The 17,943-nt window shown below is 46.8% G+C and overlaps 2 protein-coding genes and 1 long non-coding RNA gene across 3 annotated transcripts in view; 2 read left to right on the top strand and 1 right to left on the bottom strand.

Moving 5' to 3' along the window:
- Nucleotides 1-1,726: 1,726 nt before the first annotated feature.
- LOC114612070 lies at nucleotides 1,727-5,772 on the bottom strand. The gene is made up of 3 exons (XR_003709933.1): nucleotides 5,303-5,772; nucleotides 2,516-2,720; nucleotides 1,727-1,791 (listed from the first exon to the last, which is right to left on the bottom strand). It is a non-coding gene; the product is annotated as an uncharacterized LOC114612070 (long non-coding RNA).
- A 94-nt stretch (nucleotides 5,773-5,866) lies between these two features.
- On the top strand, nucleotides 5,867-14,359 carry LOC114612069 (A disintegrin and metalloproteinase with thrombospondin motifs 13-like). Its single transcript, XM_028756956.1, has 7 exons — nucleotides 5,867-6,015; nucleotides 6,291-6,360; nucleotides 8,209-8,357; nucleotides 11,063-11,146; nucleotides 11,368-11,492; nucleotides 11,615-11,761; nucleotides 13,898-14,359. The coding sequence occupies exons 1-7, from the start codon at nucleotides 5,899-5,901 to the stop codon at nucleotides 14,307-14,309; spliced, it is 1,104 nt and encodes a 367-aa protein (XP_028612789.1). The 5' UTR covers nucleotides 5,867-5,898; the 3' UTR covers nucleotides 14,310-14,359.
- A 131-nt stretch (nucleotides 14,360-14,490) lies between these two features.
- Nucleotides 14,491-17,943, top strand: part of Adamts13 (ADAM metallopeptidase with thrombospondin type 1 motif 13) — a 22,453-nt gene continuing 19,000 nt past the window's right edge. Inside the window, exons 1-4 of the mRNA XM_028757132.1 lie at nucleotides 14,491-14,643; nucleotides 15,787-15,891; nucleotides 16,605-16,756; nucleotides 16,857-16,920. Of these exons, the coding sequence (XP_028612965.1) occupies nucleotides 14,491-14,643; nucleotides 15,787-15,891; nucleotides 16,605-16,756; nucleotides 16,857-16,920 (474 nt within the window). The remainder of the gene's footprint in view (nucleotides 14,644-15,786; nucleotides 15,892-16,604; nucleotides 16,757-16,856; nucleotides 16,921-17,943) is intronic.

Raw genomic sequence — 17,943 nt, 5'->3', positions numbered from 1 at the left:
TAGGAGAGAAATGAAGTTTTGTAAATTGCAAATTTAGCATTTGCTTAGTTTTCTGTAGTAGTTTGAGGTCTAGAGTCAAAGCAGGTTTTTTTGAGGGTTGTTTTGTTTTCTCAAGGTATTATATGCCTTGAGAATATTTTAAATATTTTATGATTATTCAATTTTAATTACAGAATGCCCTTTGGGTATGACCTCTTGGTAGCAACCAAACCTTTCATTTATTGAACGGTGTGACAACTACTTTTACATACTCTGATTTATTTAATTTCAATAATATATGCAAAGTGGCTGGGTTTTTCTGTTTGTTTGAGACAGGGTCTTATTTACTACGTAGCTCAGCTGGCCTAGAATTGTTATGTAGACCAGGCTGGCATCAAACTCAAGAGTTGTCTTTTACCTCCCAAGTGCTGGAATTAAAGGTGTGTACTACCACACTCTGCAGAAGTAGCTGTTTTAATACTTTTACTGATGGAAAAATCTAAATAATGGTCAGAAAAATCTAAATAATGTGTTCAAGGTCACATAGTTAATATGGTGGGATCTTCCCTCTATATTTTGATTATTTTGGTTGAAAGTGTGATGATTATCTCAAAGAACCAACTCTTCACTTTATGATTTATTGTTTTTATTTGTTTCTATTTTGTCGATTTTAATCTGAGTTTGATTATTTCCCATCTGCTATTTCTTTTTTCATTCTTTCTTTTTTTGTGTTTGTTTGAGACAGGGTTTCTCTGTGTAACCCTGACTGTCCTGGAACTCACTCTGTAGACCAAGCTGGCTTTGAACTCAGAAATCCACCTGCGTCTGCCTCCCAAGTGCTGGGATTAAAGGTGTGTGCCACTACGCAACAATTATTTCCTTTTGGGTTTTTTTGTTTGTTTGTTTGGTTGGCTCTTTTCTTTCCTTTTTTTGGTTTTTGTTTGTTTGTTTGTTTTGTTTTGTTTTCCTTTCTTTTTGTTTGTTTTGTTTTTCTTTTCTTTCTTTTTTTTTACACTTTTCAGATATTCAAACCTGTCACTGAGTTACTAATATGAAATATATCCAGTTTTTTTATTAATGTAGGCACTTAGTTGTATGAACTTACCTATTATGGCTTCCTTCATTGTGCCCCAGAGGTTTGAATGTGTTGTGTTTTAATTTTCATTCAATCCTAAAAAGTTTTACAATTTCCTTCTTGATTTCTGTCTTGACCCAATTTTCATTCAGTAGCAAGCTGCTTAGCTTCTATAAGGTTGAATACTCTCGGAGTCATTTCTTTTGTTGTTGATATCCAACCTTAATCTTTGTGGTCAGATAGAATGCAAGGTATTTTTTAAGGTCTTTTATGCATGCTGTATCATAGCGGTAAATTTTACACACACACACACACACACACACACACACACACACACACACACACACACCAGCTAATTTTGATTCGCTGGGACTAGCACAATGGCTGAGCATTTCTAATTCTCCCTGCGGGTAGCATACATTCTCCCCTCCAACTTTCTTTCATCTTTCCCAACCATTGGTCGTTGGCAACTTTATTTTCCAATAAGAGCCAACTGGGGGCAGGCTTCCTTTAGTGTCTGAATGCACACTCCTGTGTGATTCTGGGAGCCAAATTAAGACAAAGCCTTAAAACCAATCCCTAACACTGTTTATTTTGTTAGTTTGCTGTTGATTCTCTTCCCGGAGCAGCCATAGTGGTTCTCTGATTGGCTCATAGCTGCTTCCTTAGGGTCTAGTATCATGTCTTCCTTCTCCATTGCAGGAGCGCAGATAACTGCATGTGATATGTGAGTGAATCTAGTGGAGGGGCAGAGGCAAAATGTAAGTGAGAAAGAAGAGTGCTGAAGGAGCAACACATCAGCGAGATGGACTGAAAACGAGACTCAGCCACACACAGTGTGTCCTGCACTGTACGCTCATGTACACCCCCATAGTCATAACACATATACATATAATTCAGTGATCTCATGCACACCCCCATAGTCATAACACACATACATATAATTCAAAACCAAAAATTTAAAACCTAGTAGTTGAGGAATCATTCTGTTGTCAAAAGTTCTGTCTGCACAGGACTGGTATTTGATTCCCAGCACCCTCAGTGGGGTTTCAGTGCCCATCTCTGGTCTCTGAGGACGCCTGCACTCACATAGTGGTGCACATTCAGACAAGCAGGCACACATACATGCAGAAATAAAAAACAAAATTTCTTCACAGAAATGCATCTCAAGGAAACAAGTGGGTAGGAGGGACCCAGAGCCAGTCTGACCCGGCACAGATGGGTGTACATTCTCCCTGTGCAGGGGGTAAAAGGTGCTGCAGGTTTATCTGGGGAGACAAAGGTAGTCATCACTAAGGGGTGCTAGTCAGCTTCTTATCACTGTGATAAAATATCTGAGGTAATCAACTTTATAAGGAGGAAAGGTTAATTTTAGCGTGTGGATTTCAGTTATGGTTGCTTGAGACTTGTAATGAGGCAGAGTGCCGTGGAAGAAGGACATGAAAGAGAAAAGCTGCTTACCTCATGGCAATCAGACATCAATGAGCTAGAAGGGACAGAGCTGGCCCCCAATGCCTTTAAAGGTCACAGTCTTGATGACTTAACTTCTTCCCACTAAGTCCCACCTCTGAAAGGAAGGTTCCACCAACTCCTACAAGCTGGTGATCGAGTCTTCAAAAATTCATGGGCCTTCAAGGGACATTTGTCGTCTACATAATCAGGGTCTCTAGACAAGCAGAAAGATGGCATGAATTACATCACCACGGGGATTTAGTAGACTGGCTTTCATGATGCAGGCTAGTCAGGGCTCTCCAGAGAAACAGAACTGAGAGAATGAATTGGTCTGTCTGTCTGTCTGTCTGTCTGTCTAAAGGGAATTTATTAGATTGGCTTACAGCCTGTGCGGCTCAGCAAGTTCTGTTGGGTTCAGTTGGAAGCCAAGAAAACTTGCTTCAGAGACAGAAGCTTTAAAAACAAAAGCTTTATTTCCTGAGTGCTCAGGGAGGTAGCTGGTTCCATGTCTGAACTACATCCTCAAGGAGAAGCCATCTTGCATTTTTAAAGGGTGAAAGTACAAAACGATGTGGGAGGGGGAGAACTGTGGGGTCATTCGATTTTATTTTGACATTAAGGGTGAAGCAAGAGATTATCTGTTGAAGACTGAGCCTCTAGTAGGACACTTGGCTTCAAGGCCCTTAACTCATCTCTCTAGACATTGGTCTGGAGCTCAAGGCAATAAGGGAACAAAGGAACGGGTCAGCTGCATGCAGTTAATGAGGGCTTTGCAGGCATTGGTTATATATTTTTGTAACTCGGGCACTTTGGTTAAAATAACAGCAAGTTTTACACTCTTTTACCGGTTTAACAGACAATTAAGAAAACATTTGGAGAGGAAGGGTAGGAACGTGTCCTCAAGCCTGGGAATGTAAACCTGGCTTGACCCTGCTAACAAAATGTGGAAGCAAAAAGTGGGAGAGTTGGGGCTGGAGAGATGGCTCAGTGGTTAAGAGCACTGACTGCTCTTCCAGAGGTCCTGAGTTCAAATCTCAGCAACCACATGGTGGCTTACAGCCATCTGTAATGGGATCTGATGCCCTCTTCTGGTGTGTCTGAAGACAGTGACAGCGTACTCATAGAAATAATTAAAAAAAAAAAAAAAAAGAGCCGGGCAGTGGTGGCACATGCCTTTAATCCCAGCACTTGGGAGGCAGAGGCAGGCGGATTTCTGAGTTTGAGGCCAGCCTGGTCTACAGAGTGAGTTCTGGAACAGCCAGGACTATACAGAGAAACCCTGTCTCAAAAAAACAAAACAAAAAACAAAAACAAAACAAAAAGTTTCCAGGGCTACACAGAGAAACCCTGCCTCGAAAACAACAACAACAACAACAACAAAAAAGTGGGAGAGTTGCCTTCAAGACAGGCTGAATTGCAGTGGCTCTCTCCTTACAGTTCAACAATGGCTGTCTCCCAGTGGAAAGTCCAGTAGTTGCTCAGTCATGAGGCTGGACGCTTCAACCAGTCTAGGTCTTCAGTATATGCCATCAGAAGTTTCTTCCTCCCTTCCTTCCTTTCTTTTTTCCTTCTTTCTTTTCTTTCTCTCTCTTTCTCTTTCTTTCTTTCTTTCTTTCTTTCTTTCTTTCTTTCTTGTCCTTTATATGGGCTACCATAGCCCACATTTAGGGTCTTTCTACCTCAATTAGCTAAAACCCTTGCAGGAGTGCCCAGCAACTTTGTGTTTTTAGTTAATTCCAGATGTAGTCAAGTTGAAAACCAAGAATAACCACTGCAGCTAGGTAGTCCCACAATGGTCGTCTGTGTACTTAGGAGGTTGAGAATCTGGTATTTGGTTTCCGACCCAGGACAAGGGACTGAGGTGCATATTTTACATACCAAAATAGGCCTGGCCTCTAGGTTTTCCCAGCATCCCTCAGTCCCTACCTGGCATACCCTGCCCCAACCCCTTGAACTTTCTAGAAAAGGGGTTAGGCTGCCCTTCCCCCAGAGGCTCTTCTCTATATAATCCAGACATTTTGTTCTCTCTTATTCTCCTCCTCCTTCTCTTCTCTCTCTCTCTCTCTCTCTCTCTCTCTCTCTCTCTCTCTTTCTCTCTCTCTCTCCATGCATGCTCTTTCTTTCTTTCTCCCTCCCTCCCCTCTCCACTTCTCTATGGTGACTCTCCTAGCCTCAGTCCTTGGAGCCAGTGAACTTGCCCAGTGAACTTGGAGCAGCTTCCAAAGAAACCTGCCTTTAATCTAATCTAATCTGGCATGAATTGGCTCATTTCACCTGCAGCAGCGGAAAAATAACCTTTCACCTGGTAACTGCTCAGTCTGTGAGGCTGGATGTGCCAGAAGTTCTAGTTGGCACTGAAGGCCTAGAATATTTCTAGAGAGTCACTTGTCTCCATTCTGTGTTAGAAGGCCAAAGAAGCTGGGCTCTGATGTCACTGAAGGATGGCGGTGGCAATAGCAGCAGCAACAGGATACATGTACTTAAGAGCAAGGAGTGAAAGCAAGCAGGACTGCTGCCAGGAAGTACTCCCCACTCTGGAGGAGTACCTTCTCTCAGCTAACCTCTCCAGGAAGTACTCTTAGATCCATCTGGAGGTATGCCATCTCTTAGTCTACTCCAGATCCAATCTTGTTCACAACTAAGATTAACTCCCCAAAGATCCCAACAGTAATAGGGACTGGCAGGGTGAAGGGTGTACAAGAGTGTTTTAGAGCAAATGGATGAGAAATTCCCAGGAGGTGCAGTGGAATGCCAGGCAACTTGTGACAGTACTTGCAGAAATGTAGGGCCACTTACCTGCTCCAGGACTCTCCCACCAGCTGCAGGTGCACACCAGGCAGACAGTCTCAAAATGATAGGAATTGGGGCAGAGAAATGGGCTGAGGGCACAGGGTGTCTGCAAGTGCCAGGCTCTGCCAGGGGTAAATGGACAGGAGATCTAGACAAAGCCTGGAAATGGAGGTGCCAGAGGAGAGGCAGGCTGAGGGGCCAGAACTGCCATGTCCTTACTGCATCCTTATATTGGTTAGTTAGAGATTCCAAAAGAGCAGTCCAGGGCCTGTCGTTATACAGGAGCCCACATGCCCAGGGTCCTATTTAGGGCTTGCTATTGTCCAGACTGAACTGCTAGACTCCCAGGAGGCTAGATGTGCACAGTTGGAACTTTCCTGGTGCAGGACATGGTTGGGGTGCTCTTCAACTGGGAATCATTCCAGGTTCCTAGTAGAAGCTGCGAGCTGCCCACACAATAACCCTGCCCTGGGAGGAAGCTCCCAAGAGTAAACACTGCCCAACGTCCCGCCCAGCCAACAAGTAAAGTCTGTCTCATTGCACACTAACCAGAATCTCAGTCACTACGGCTCCTGTTCGGCCATCGGCTGGCTTTTCTAAGGATGAGCCAGCTTTGCCTATGGTTGATGTGCCAGCCTTTTCACGCTGCCAGTATCAGAGGAATCCTCACTGGTGCCATCTTCATTCTGGGCTGCTGGGGGCTCTCTGATATCCAGAAGGTGGGATCACACAAGATCTGGTGTTGCGTGTTACAATCACTTTGGAGAGGGGAATGCCAAAGCTCTTGGGTGGAGTGGTTATGATCTTTCTGCTTGAAGATAAGGAAATTCGTTTACTCTGGTAACAAAACAGATTCCATTTTGTTGCAGCCCTGTGTGGACTGATCTTCCCTGCCTAGGCACTGCCTCCTCATTCTCCGTTCCTATATCTCTGATTTCTTCTCTTCTTGCCCTTGTCTCCTTTCTCCTTCTCTTCTATGTCATTTGTTTTGCAGAGTTTTCTTCAGGATCTGGAGCCCAAAGATGTATCTTCTTACTTTGGCCGCCATGCTGCTCCACTCACAGGTAATTGTCCTGATGTGCTCGGAGCCAGGGAAGTTTCTTGAGCCCCGGGTTGGGGACTGAGGGAGTTCCCACTGAGTCAGAGCCGTGAGGGTTCTGGAGGTCATGGAAGGAGGAAGCCAGAGAAGCTAGTCTGTTAATTAGCATCATTGCTTTTTGCCAACTTGATAGTAAGTTGTTCTGGGCGTTCTGGCTGCACTGGAGTCCTGATCCCAGGCTTCTGTTTAGTATCACATGTGGGGGCAGGGAAGTGGTTCATCGGCTGGCCTCCTTAGCCTGTGGATGGCCTCCAGGGGACTGGCTGACTTTCAGGAACTTGTCACTTCTGGCCATAGCTGTAAATATTTACTCATTCTTTGGGAACAAGATGAGTGACAGCTCTAGCAACTCTGACTCCTGCCCTGAAGTGCTCCTCATGGTGATAGCTTTCCCATGACCTATAGCCCTGCCTCTCAGGATGCCATCCCTTTTCTCAGAGGAACAGTTGGTGATTTTGACTAAAACCCTGGTTCAGGATAGACTGTGAAGCCAGCTCATTTGGTAAAGTGCTTCTGTGTGTGGAAACACGAGGGCCCGAGTTCCAGTCCTAGTGTTCATATAGAAAGGCTGGGCAGGGTAGCACACATTTCTCATTCCAGTACTGAAGAGAGGTAGAACCCAGTGTGCATCATTCTAAGACCACAGAAAAACTGGTTACAAAGGGTATATCTCATCCTTTCTATTCTAACCACTAGCCATGAAAATATACAGGCCAGCAACCTAGCCGAGATCATGAGCCCCAGGTTTCAGTGAGAGATCTTGTCTTAAAAACAAGATGGTCAGGCAGTGGTGGCACACACCTTTAATCCCAGCACTTAGGAGGCAGAGGCAGGCGGATTTCTGAGTTCAAGGCCAGTCTGGTCTACAGAGTGAGTTACAGGACAGCCAGGGCTATACAGAGAAACCCTGTCTCGAAAAACCAAAAAAAAAAAAAAAAATGGGTCCTGAGGAACAAGACCTGAAGTTGACTTCTGGCCTCTATATACACCCCATAGATGTTGGCAAGGTCAACAGACAGATGAGGCTAGGAGTCAGGGTACAGACAATTAGGGGATGTCCTCCCATTTACAACCAGTTTTTCTGAGGCCTGGGCAGGATACACAGTGTCTGGATCACTGGATCTGCCCACCTCTGGACTCCTGAAGGTCTGGGACACTGTTCCCTGGGGTCCTAGTCCTTTACACTCCAGGAGACAGTGAGCACTGAGCTGGATTCCTGAGGTCCATGGACCAGAGACGTCTGCCCTCCTTCCTGCTGGCTCACTTATGGAACAACCATTTCAAGGCTTAGACTACTTTGCCAAGAACTGATCCAGCCCCCAGGCAAGGTCCAAAGACAATAAGCAGCTTGCAGTCCACTCACTCTGGATGCTAGAAGAGCAGGGTTCTTTGCAGGACCCTGTCTCAGGCCTGTATTCCTCCCTCCCTCTCACCAAAGAAAGAATCCTGGACTCTTCCTTAACAAGAGGATCCCAGATGCGAGGAGCAGGGGAAAGGGAGGTGGATCCTGTCTCAAGCAGGGCTTCAGAATTGAATGAATTGAATTGAATTGAATTGAATGAATTGAAGCCCTGCTTCCTTCCAGTGAGAAGGGGCTTGGGGAGCCATGTTGTGGAGTCCTAAAAGAACTCTACCTTCTTTCCCACCTGAGCTGGGACTTCTGTCCACACCTTCACCAACTCCTCAGGCTGAGAACTGATCCCTGGGAGTAGACATGAAATTGACCGTTTGACTGGTCAGCCGCTTTCTGTTAGCTCCAAACACCTGCTTTCTAAAACCTTTGTCCTCAGTCTCTTCCTCCTCTCCCCTCTAGGCCATCCTTCCTCTTACCTCCAGAGACTGAGGCGGAGAAGGACATTGGAGGACATTCTGCACCTGGAACTCCTGGTAGCTGTGGGCCCTGATGTTTACGAGGCTCACCAGGAGGACACAGAGCGCTATGTGCTCACTAATCTCAATATCGTGAGTGCAGCTGGGCTGGCAATGGCTCGTGCAGGAAGGTGGGCTCAGGGCCTCTGGTGGGTCTGTGGGCTCTTCCTCCAAACCACTGGCCAGCAGGGTCCCTGCTTACATAAAAGAGTTAGTACATTTGAACACAGTACATTGAATTCTCCCATAGAAGCTGAGGGTTAGCTGGAGTTCATGGCCCTGAAGACAAAGAGAACTACTGCCCCCCTCTTTCCTCTTCTCATTGCACCAAAGGTGGACAAAGTTAGGGAATCCCTTCCAACACCAGAGTCTTCCCCATAGTCTCTCAGTTCTGCCCTAATGTTCATTTGGCCAACAGCAGACTCAGTCTGTACACGCTGCTCTCTCTTCAGGTCCCTTTGCCTCTCTCCGTCTTAGGGAGGCACAGGGCAGTGGAACACTCAAGGTATGAACAGGTATTATTCTGGCTGACATGTGAGGCTTCATTTCTTACAGACCCTTCTCCTTGTGATCTAATGGGTGAGAGAGCAGAAGCCTCGCACCATTAACCTGTATGCCATTAACCTGTATGTCAGAATGGCAACATGCCAGCCAGTATCCGGTTACAGAAGACTACCATCCATATGGTACACATAGAACACACATGAGATATGACTGTCCCAGGCCAGCAGAAACTCACACTCCACAAATGGTGTTCATGGGCATTCATATGGTGTCACTAGAACCAATATGAACACTCGGAAGGCAGAGGCCGGTGAATTTCTGTGAGTTCGAGGCCATCCTGGTCTACAGAGTAAGTTCCAAGACAGTCAGGGCTACACAGAGAAACCCTGTCTTGAAAAAACAAAAAATAAAACCAGAACCAAGAGGAAGAAAGTGATTGAGTCCATTTGCTGGATCAGTGTCTTCGAGATAATGATGACTTAAGCTGGGTGTGGTGGCACACATCTGTAAGTCCATGGCACACATCTACAACGCCAGCATACAGAAGACTGAGACAGGAAAATCACAAGTTTGAGGCCAGCTTGGTCCTTTGGGCTATCAAAAAAAAAAAAAAAAAAAGGAAGGAAGGAAGGAAGGAAGGAAGGAAGGAAGGAGGGAAGGAAGGAAGGAAGGAAGGAAGGAAGGAAGGAAAGAGATGGCTCAGCAGGCGACAGTGCTTGCCACCAAGCATAATGACCTGAATTTAATCCCAGAACCCACATGGTGGAAGGAGACAGCCAATCCTGCAAGTTGTCCTTTGCCCTCCATATGTGTGCCCATACACTAAATAAATAAATGTAAACCAATTAAAAAATCTGATAAACTGATTCTAGGTACTAGTTCCAGCCAGTGACTAACAGATCTAGGCTCCTCCTCTTTTCTCAGGTCTGCTGCAGAGAAGGGAGGGATAGTGGCCATGAAGAGACCCAGGTTGTAGCTCTGGGGCAACATCTGGCCCACCTCCAATGCTTTCTGTAGAATGGCTCCAGGTTCAGCCTGGCCACCTTTTTTGGGAGAAAAAAAAAGTCTTCTTTGCGTCCACCTCACCAGTCTCAGGGCCAACAACCCCCTGCTGCCACACTGTCTATGCCAGGCTTTCCCTCCCATTTATAGGTGCGGTTCAAGGCCAGACAAACTGTAGGCTTTCTGTTTACAGGCCCCTAGGGTAATTTTTTTGTTTTGTTTTTGTTTTTTGTTTTTTTGTTTTTTGTTTTTAGTGAAAATGGTTCCCTCTGCCAACTGGAAACCATTGTCTCTAACTTTTGGGGTCCTTCCCTTCAATTTTAAGTTACCCAAACTCAGGCTTCCAAGTCATTAATATGCATTAGGCTAGGGGTTCTCAGGGTCATGACCCCTAAGATCATTAAAAAATATAGATATTTGCATTACAATTCATAACAGCAAAATTACAGTTATGAAGTAGCAACAAAAATAATTTTATGGTTGGGGTCACAACAAAATGAACTGTACTAAAGGGTCACAGCGTTAGGAAGGCTGAGCACCGCTCACTGGCTTAGGAGGACTAGGCAAATGGTACCTGAACCAGGATATCTATAGTTTTATTCACTCTCTCTCTCTCTCTTTTTTTATAATGTTGGAACTCCTCATTATGTAGAGTAGGCTGGTTTTTTTTTTTAAGATTTTATTTATTTTCTATATGTTATAAGTACGCTGTAGCTGTCTTCAGACACACCAGAAGAAAGCATCGGATCCCATTACAGATGGTTGTGAGCCTGGGAATTGAACTCAGGACCTGTGGAAGAGCAGTCAATGCTCTTAACCCCTGAGCCATCTCTCCAGCCTCTCAGTTTTATTCTCTTAATCTGCTAACCAGGCAAGGCTTGATTTCCACCTCCTAAGACAGAAAGCCTATAAAGAAACTGAGGCTCATTGCTTAGTGACCTGAGCCCACGGCTAGGCAGGGGCAGGGCTTAGATTCAAACTTAGGCCAGCAATCAGCTCTTTGTGTTAGATGGTCTTCCCAAGGCATGAACTAGAGAAAGACTCGAAGTCTCATCTGACTGCCTACAGCCTGCCACACAGACAGGCTTTCAGCTTCCTGCTAGCCCCTAACCTCCATGGGCACCCTCTCCACCACCACTTCTGCCACTGAGGCTCCTGGACTCACTGTGAACATCATATGTTGCCTCCCTCCCTCCCTCCCTCCCCCCCGCCCTCCCTCCCTCCCTCCCTCCCTCCCTCCTTCCCTCTTTCCCTTCCTCTCTCCTTCCCTCCCTCCCCGTTGCCCTCTTCAGGGGTCAGAGCTGTTGAGAAGCCCATCCTTAGGGGCTCAGTTCCAGGTACACCTGGTGAAGCTGATCATCCTCTCTGACTTGGAGGTAGGTACAAACCCTGACTCCATTCCCTTCATCCTTTCCTGAAGAACTCGGGCTTAGCTGGACAGACAGCTCTCAAGGAGTTTCTCAGAGCCTCAGTTTCTCCATCTGTAAAGTGGGGTAGTAGTAGAATTGTTATGGAACCACTGAGAAGCATGCTGGCAACAGTCAGCACTATCCTTGGTACCACTTCCATAGGAACAGGCTCTTTGATCGTTCTCTAGAGTACTCCGAATATCACAACCAACATCACCTCATCCTTGATGAGTGTCTGTGAGTGGAGCCAGACGATCAACCCCCACGATGACACAGATCCAAGTCATGCTGACCTGACTCTCTATATAACCAGGTATCTGAGGTCCCCACTGGAGTGCTGCTTGCTTAGGAAGGCTGCACTATGACCTTCCCTGCATTCTGCACCAGCAACATGGCTGCTGGAGCCATCCATATGAGTCTTTTTTTCTTATCAAGGTTTGACCTGGAGTTGCCTGATGGTAACAAGCAGGTTCGGGGGGTCACCCAGCTGGGAGGTGCCTGCTCCACTTCCTGGAGTTGCCTTATCACTGAGGACACTGGCTTCGACCTAGGGGTCACCATTGCCCATGAGATTGGGCACAGGTATGTGGTCTCATTAGTCATCCCCAGACTGGTCAGAGAGCTGGTCTGAGCCCCAAGGCCAAGCTCTGTGGCCTAGGCAGGCAGCAAACCTTTGCAGAGCTGGTCAGAAGCCTATACCTCTTGGCCTAAGTGTCTTGGTAGGGGAAGGCTGAGATAGGAAAAATCTGATGCTTCTTGATCACTGAGTGACTAACTTGAACTCTTTTTTTCTAGATAAACAGCTATTAGAAAACAATAATTTAATATTTAAGTTTTTAAAATGTATTTGTGCGTGGAGCAGTATTGAGGGAAGAAGGTGTGGGTAAGGGTCATGCCACACCATGCATGTAGAGGTCAGAGGACAACTTTGCAGAGTTGGTTCTCACCTTTACATAGGTTCTGGGAATTGAACTCAGATAATCAGGCTTGTGTAGCAAATGCCTTTACCCACTGAGCCATCCAGAAAGTAAGTCTCTCTGGAAATTCCAGTAAAGAAAAAAACCAGACTGAAGATTATACTAAGTCCATGCAATGTCTTAGCTACTGTTCTAATGCTGTGAAGAGACGTCATGACTAAGGCAACTCTTATAAAAGAAAGCATTTAACTGGGGGCTTGCTTACAGTTTCAGAAGGAGCATGGTGGCACACAAGCAGGCATGGTGCTGGAGTGATAGCTGGGAGCTTTAGATCCTGACCCACAGGAAGGCAGGCGGAGAGAGGGAGATGCTGGGCTGGTACAGGCCTTTGGAACCTCAAACTCCACCTCTAGCTACACTTCCAAAGAGCTACAAGTCCTAATCTTACCAAAGATTTGGGGGCTTAACATGCAAATAAATGGGGGATGGTGCTTTTTTATTTAAATACCACACACCACTAATGGAGATGTCTTTTCAGAGCTACATTTAATTGTGGTCATTAATATGCACATCAGACTTGTGCAATACAACGCTTATTATTTTGATTCTATTGTGGTTTTTAAGACAAACTATCACAGGCTGCTTGGCCATGTGTCAGACGCTGGGTAGGATTACAGGTGTGCGCCACCAGCCCACATAACCCTTGTCTTTTACTATATCTACACAGCTCACACATCTGTCAGCTCACAGATCTCTTACGCTTCGTGTTGGTTTGTTTTGTACATACAACAACTTAATCCCCTGTTGGACAGTTAGGGTGCTTCTGAGTCCTTGCTTCTGTGTGTAATGTGTATTCTTGTTGGCAAATCTTTACCCATTTGTATTCTCAGTCTATCTAGAGTGATGTGGTTTTCTTTTTCTTTTTTTTTTTTTTTTTTTGGTTTTTCGAGACAGGGTTTCTCTGTGTAGCCCTGGCTGTCCTGGAACTCACTCGGTAGAGCAGGCTGGCCTCGAACTCAGAAATCCGCCTGCCTCTGCCTCCCAAGTGCTGGGATTAAAGGCGTGCGCCACCACCGCCTGGCAGTGGTTTTCTTTTTGAATTTTAGTTTAGTCACTGCTGCTAGGAAAATACTATCCAATTGTTATAAAACATCAGATGATATGGAGATTTTCAGAGCATAAAACGAAAGTTTCCCTCCTGGTATCCTACCAAGTCTGCATTGGTATAGACTCCCAGAGGTGGAAGCCAGGCTCTTCAGACTTCCCCGAGGATCTAGCCCCAGCAGCTCTTGTACTGCCTCACTACCTAGCTTCTCAGGCTCCTAAGTCTGTTCTGCATGAAGTGTGGGGATAATATTCAGACCTTGCTTCAAAAAACCTACCACCTGGGAACAGAAAGACAGCAACATCTCCTCAATCTTTTTAACCACAAGGCAGCTGCAGGGTGGATAGATTTCCCAAAGTCAAACGCATCCAGGCCATCAGCCACCAGGAAAGCGACCTGTCAACCCCCAGACCTCTACCTGCTCCTGGTTCCCACTTCTATACCCCAGACTTGTAACCATGGATTTGGTCAGCTTGTCTATCATCAAAGCTTCTGCTATTTATTAGCCAAAGGAAGAAAGAGCCACCCTGCTCAACCGACTCTCCTACCTTCCTCATATAGGTGGGAAACTGAGGCAGGGCCTCCAGGACTCCTGTTGGGCTAGCTTAGCTAGTAGCAGGGTCCAAGTCCAGGAGACACAAAGGTGGCCCTGACCCAGCCCCAGCTGGCTATTCTCAGAATTTCTTCTGCCCACAGCTTCGGGCTGGACCATGATGGTGTTCCAGGCAGCAGCAGCACCTGCGAGGCCAGTGGCCATGTGATGGCATCTGATGGCGCAGTGCCTACTGGAGGGGTCCTGGCGTGGTCTACCTGCAGCCAGAGGCAGCTGCAGCACCTGCTCAGGTACAGCCTCTACCTAGCCAGGGTGGGCTGTCACTCTCACCCTGCCCAGCAGTCCTTACCCTGTCCCACTCTGTTGCTATTATTTCCTGTCCCCAACCCTACTTTGTCCCTCTATCAGTTCCTGCAGTCCCTCCATCCTGCCTCTGTCATTCTTCCCCACTTTCTTGAACTCATTCTTCTATCCCATCCCACTCCTGGGTCCACCCCTCAATTGTCCCTTGTCCTCTACACACACACCCCACCTCCTCCTTCCACCCTTCCATGACAGACCTTTCCTGTCCTTTGGTCCATGGACTTCTCCTCCATCCTTCTTCCAGCCCCCCATCTGCTTCATCCTACATTTTGTTGGGCTAACATCCCCAGCCCCATATCTGCTACCTTATGCTAACCCCACTGGTGTCCACTCAGGTCTTGAGTTCTGCCTGATCTGTCACAGCACAGGGCAAATGCACTGCTTCTGGGACCCGCCTGGGCTGCAGTCAGGACTCACACGGCACCAGCTGGTGGCACAGCCTGGCCTCTACTACAGTGTAGATGATCAGTGCCGTGTGGCTTTTGGCTCGGGGGCTATTGCCTGCACCTTCTCCAGGGAGGGTCTGGTGAGTCCACCCATCCATAATACCCAGTCTCACTCCACTCAGCTCACTTCCCTATAGTGTGCTGACCCCTGCCCCTTGGGCATCAGGCACAGGTGAGGACCACTCCAGGGCTCACATGTTTGATGCTCACAGTTCATCAGTTATGTGCCTAATCTTGTCTAATGTTTGTGTTTAGTTTATTAAGTAAAAACTGTGTGCATGCATGTGAGTGTGCCACAGCACACTTTTGGGGGTGGAAGACAACCGTGGACTGGAGTCTTTCCTCAGGTGACTAAGCTTGCATTATGGTCATTTTTACCCACCTCACCCATCCTCCTCTTGGACATATTAAACATTTTTGAAAAACTAAAGTCCCCACATTTTTGTTTGACTTTGCCTTAAAGATGTAGTTGTTCCTGGCACAAAGGCATCTAACTTGTGGAGGTGGACTCAGCATACAGGGTTTCTAAGAGGCAGAGGCCTCCAGGCTGCACACAGAGTAGGAGTGTGGCTCGTAACAGCTGTAAATGAAGAGCCCAGAGTTCCCCAAGGCAGACTTCCTCCTTTCCTCTTTGCCCAGACAAGCCTCTTTCTTCTTCCAGAGAAGCATGAAGAATTATGGTTAGGAGCTGGGCATGCAGTTTAGTGGGTAAAGTTTTCGCTTTACTGGTGTATTCAAAGCTCCAAATCTGGTCATGGGCCAAATAAACTGGGCATGGTGGCACATACATGTAATCCCCGAATTCTAGAGGTGGAGACAGGGGAAGGAGCCAGGGAGGAGGCCGAAGTCAAGGCCATTCTTGGCTACATAAGAAGTTCAAGGCCAGCCTGGGCTAGAGACCTTATACTTTAAAAGTTACATTTAGTATTTTTATAAAATGTAAAAATCTCTGAATTATTATGCTTATTGACCTATGTTAGAATATGTATCTTTTATTTAAAAGTTTATTTTTCTCTTCTGATTTTAAGTATTAAGACATTTTCACGGCCCCCAGAAGCATGACCGGCCCTGGCAAGTTCCATCCTGCTCTTTGCTCCTAATGGATGAGTCAGTCAGCTGTGATTTTTTTCTCCCAGGCCACTCATCTGAGCAGGGTATTGACTCATCTGGAAGGGGCACTAAGCAGGCAACCTCTTAGTGGACCACCTGTGCATCTCTCTTAGGATACATGCCAGGCTCTGTCCTGCCACACAGACCCCCTGGACCAAAGCAGCTGCAGCCGCCTCCTTGTTCCTCTCCTGGATGGGACAGAATGTGGTGTGGAGAAGGTCGAGTAGTGGGAGTGATGAAGCTGTGAGGGGGCAGGGAGTCTGTGTAGGGGAGAGAGCGTGGGGTGGGGTGAGTATGGGACTGGGGAAAGAATATCCAGACCCTCTGCTCTGCACTCCCTATGCTTTTCCTGAGTGGGGTCTTACAGAGCTCCCACTCCAGGGCACTGTACCTCTTCTCGTCCACTCCCTCCAGCCCTCTATCAGAGAAGAGTCTGTTGAGTGACAGCAAGCTCTAAGCATCCTACTCAGATCACCTATGCTCTCCTTACCTACACTATCTCCCCAGGGTTAGTTTTCCCTTTCACTGAGTACTTCGCAGCCTGATGTCTTCCCTTTAGCATTTGCTCCCAAACAGAATGAGGTATGTGATTGTGCCCCATGTCCCTCTGTGCCCCATGCCTCTGTAGGGAGTACCTGTGTATGAGGTCTCTATGCTTTGGGAGATCTCTATGTCTATTGGAAGACCCTGTGCGTGGTCCTTATGTACTGATAGTCTTTGTGTTGGAGTGCTGCTCCCTGTCAGTGAGACCTCTCTGTGTGTTAAGGATTCTAATGAGGGGTATGGTCCCTGTGTTGGAAGTCTCTATGTATGACGGGAAACTGTGTTCTGGAGGGTTCCTCAGTGTGTTAAGGTCCCTGGGTATGATGGCTGCATCCTATGTGTGTTGGATCCATGTGGGAAAGGGAGACAGAGCTGTTCTACTTTGCAGTGGTGCTCCAAGGCTCGGTGTCGATCCCTTGCTGAGCTGGCTCCTGTGGCTGCGGTACATGGACACTGGTCTAGCTGGGGCCCCCATAGTCCTTGCTCTCGATCCTGTGGAGGAGGCGTGATCACCAGGAGGCGGTGGTGCAACAACCCCAGGTACCTACAGGAGGTTTCCCTGCAAGGGGTGCATCTGCATCCCACTCTCTGGGAACAGCAGTGGTCACTTCTCATCCCTTTGTTCTGTGGGTGTTTCCAGGCCTGCATTTGGAGGACATGCATGTGTGGGTGAGGACCTCCAGGCTAAGATGTGCAACATGCAGGTAGGCTGGTCTCCTAGCTGAGAGGGTGGATAAGAGTTAGCCACCAGAATGGCTGACCCATGGGATCATGCCTCCTTTTTGAGGGGCATGGTGGTTAGCAAAGACACCACGTGACTGTTTTTTGTTTTTTTTTTTTTTTGCCCAAAGTTCACCTTTGAGATGACACCTTCAATGTGACATCTCTGTGATGAGGACTGGCTATGGCAATGGGGTCCTGGGAGTGCACAGTGAGAAGTGTTTAATTTTGACACTGATGTGAAATACATTTTGTTTAGTCAACCATTTCAAGGTGAAGTGCATAGGCACTGAACACACAAGGGGTGCTGTGTAAAGACTGCCTCTATCTGGTTCCAAACACACCCTTCACCCCAGAGGAGCATCCCACACCAGTAAGCAGCCTCCCCTTCCCACCTAGTAGCTCCAACCTGCTTTCTGTCTTATGCATTTGCTTGTTCTGAGCATCTCATTTAAACACCATCTTGCAAGAGTCAGCTTCTCGGTATGGTATATCATTTTTGAGTGTTGTCTATGTTGTACCATGAGTCAGCACATCACTTCCATTTGAGGCTAAAGAAGGCCCTGGACAACTTGGCACCCACTTCCCAATGGTCCCTGTTGCCCCATCCGACAGAAGTTTGGAATACATGGTTCTCACATGGTAGAGGGGACAAAAGGGACAGAAGTCCTGCTGCATTAGCCTCCAGCTCTTTCATAAAAGTCCAGTCCTAATTATGTGGATGGAGTCCCTGAGACCTATCACCTCTCCAGGACATACCTCTTGGTACTGAGGCATCACAGATTTTGGAAAACCATAGCAAAGTCTAAAAGTAAAAGTTGCTGCTTGTGTATGAATTCTATGCTTAACTTTTACTTTTTTCTCCTTTTAAAAAGCCACATTTAACTTTTTCAAATGTGTTTATGTATGTGTGTATGTCTCCCTGTATATATACTCACAAAGAGAGAGAGAGAGAGAGAGAGAGAGAGAGAGAGAGAGAGAGAGAGAGAGAGAGAGAGAGAGAGAGA

The sequence above is a fragment of the Grammomys surdaster genome, unplaced genomic scaffold, assembly GCF_004785775.1.
Source record: "Grammomys surdaster isolate TR1022 unplaced genomic scaffold, NIH_TR_1.0 126133, whole genome shotgun sequence".
Taxonomy (NCBI): Eukaryota; Metazoa; Chordata; class Mammalia; order Rodentia; family Muridae; genus Grammomys; species Grammomys surdaster.
Note: the sequence above shows the minus strand (reverse complement) of the source record. Positions and strands in the feature narration are given on the sequence as shown.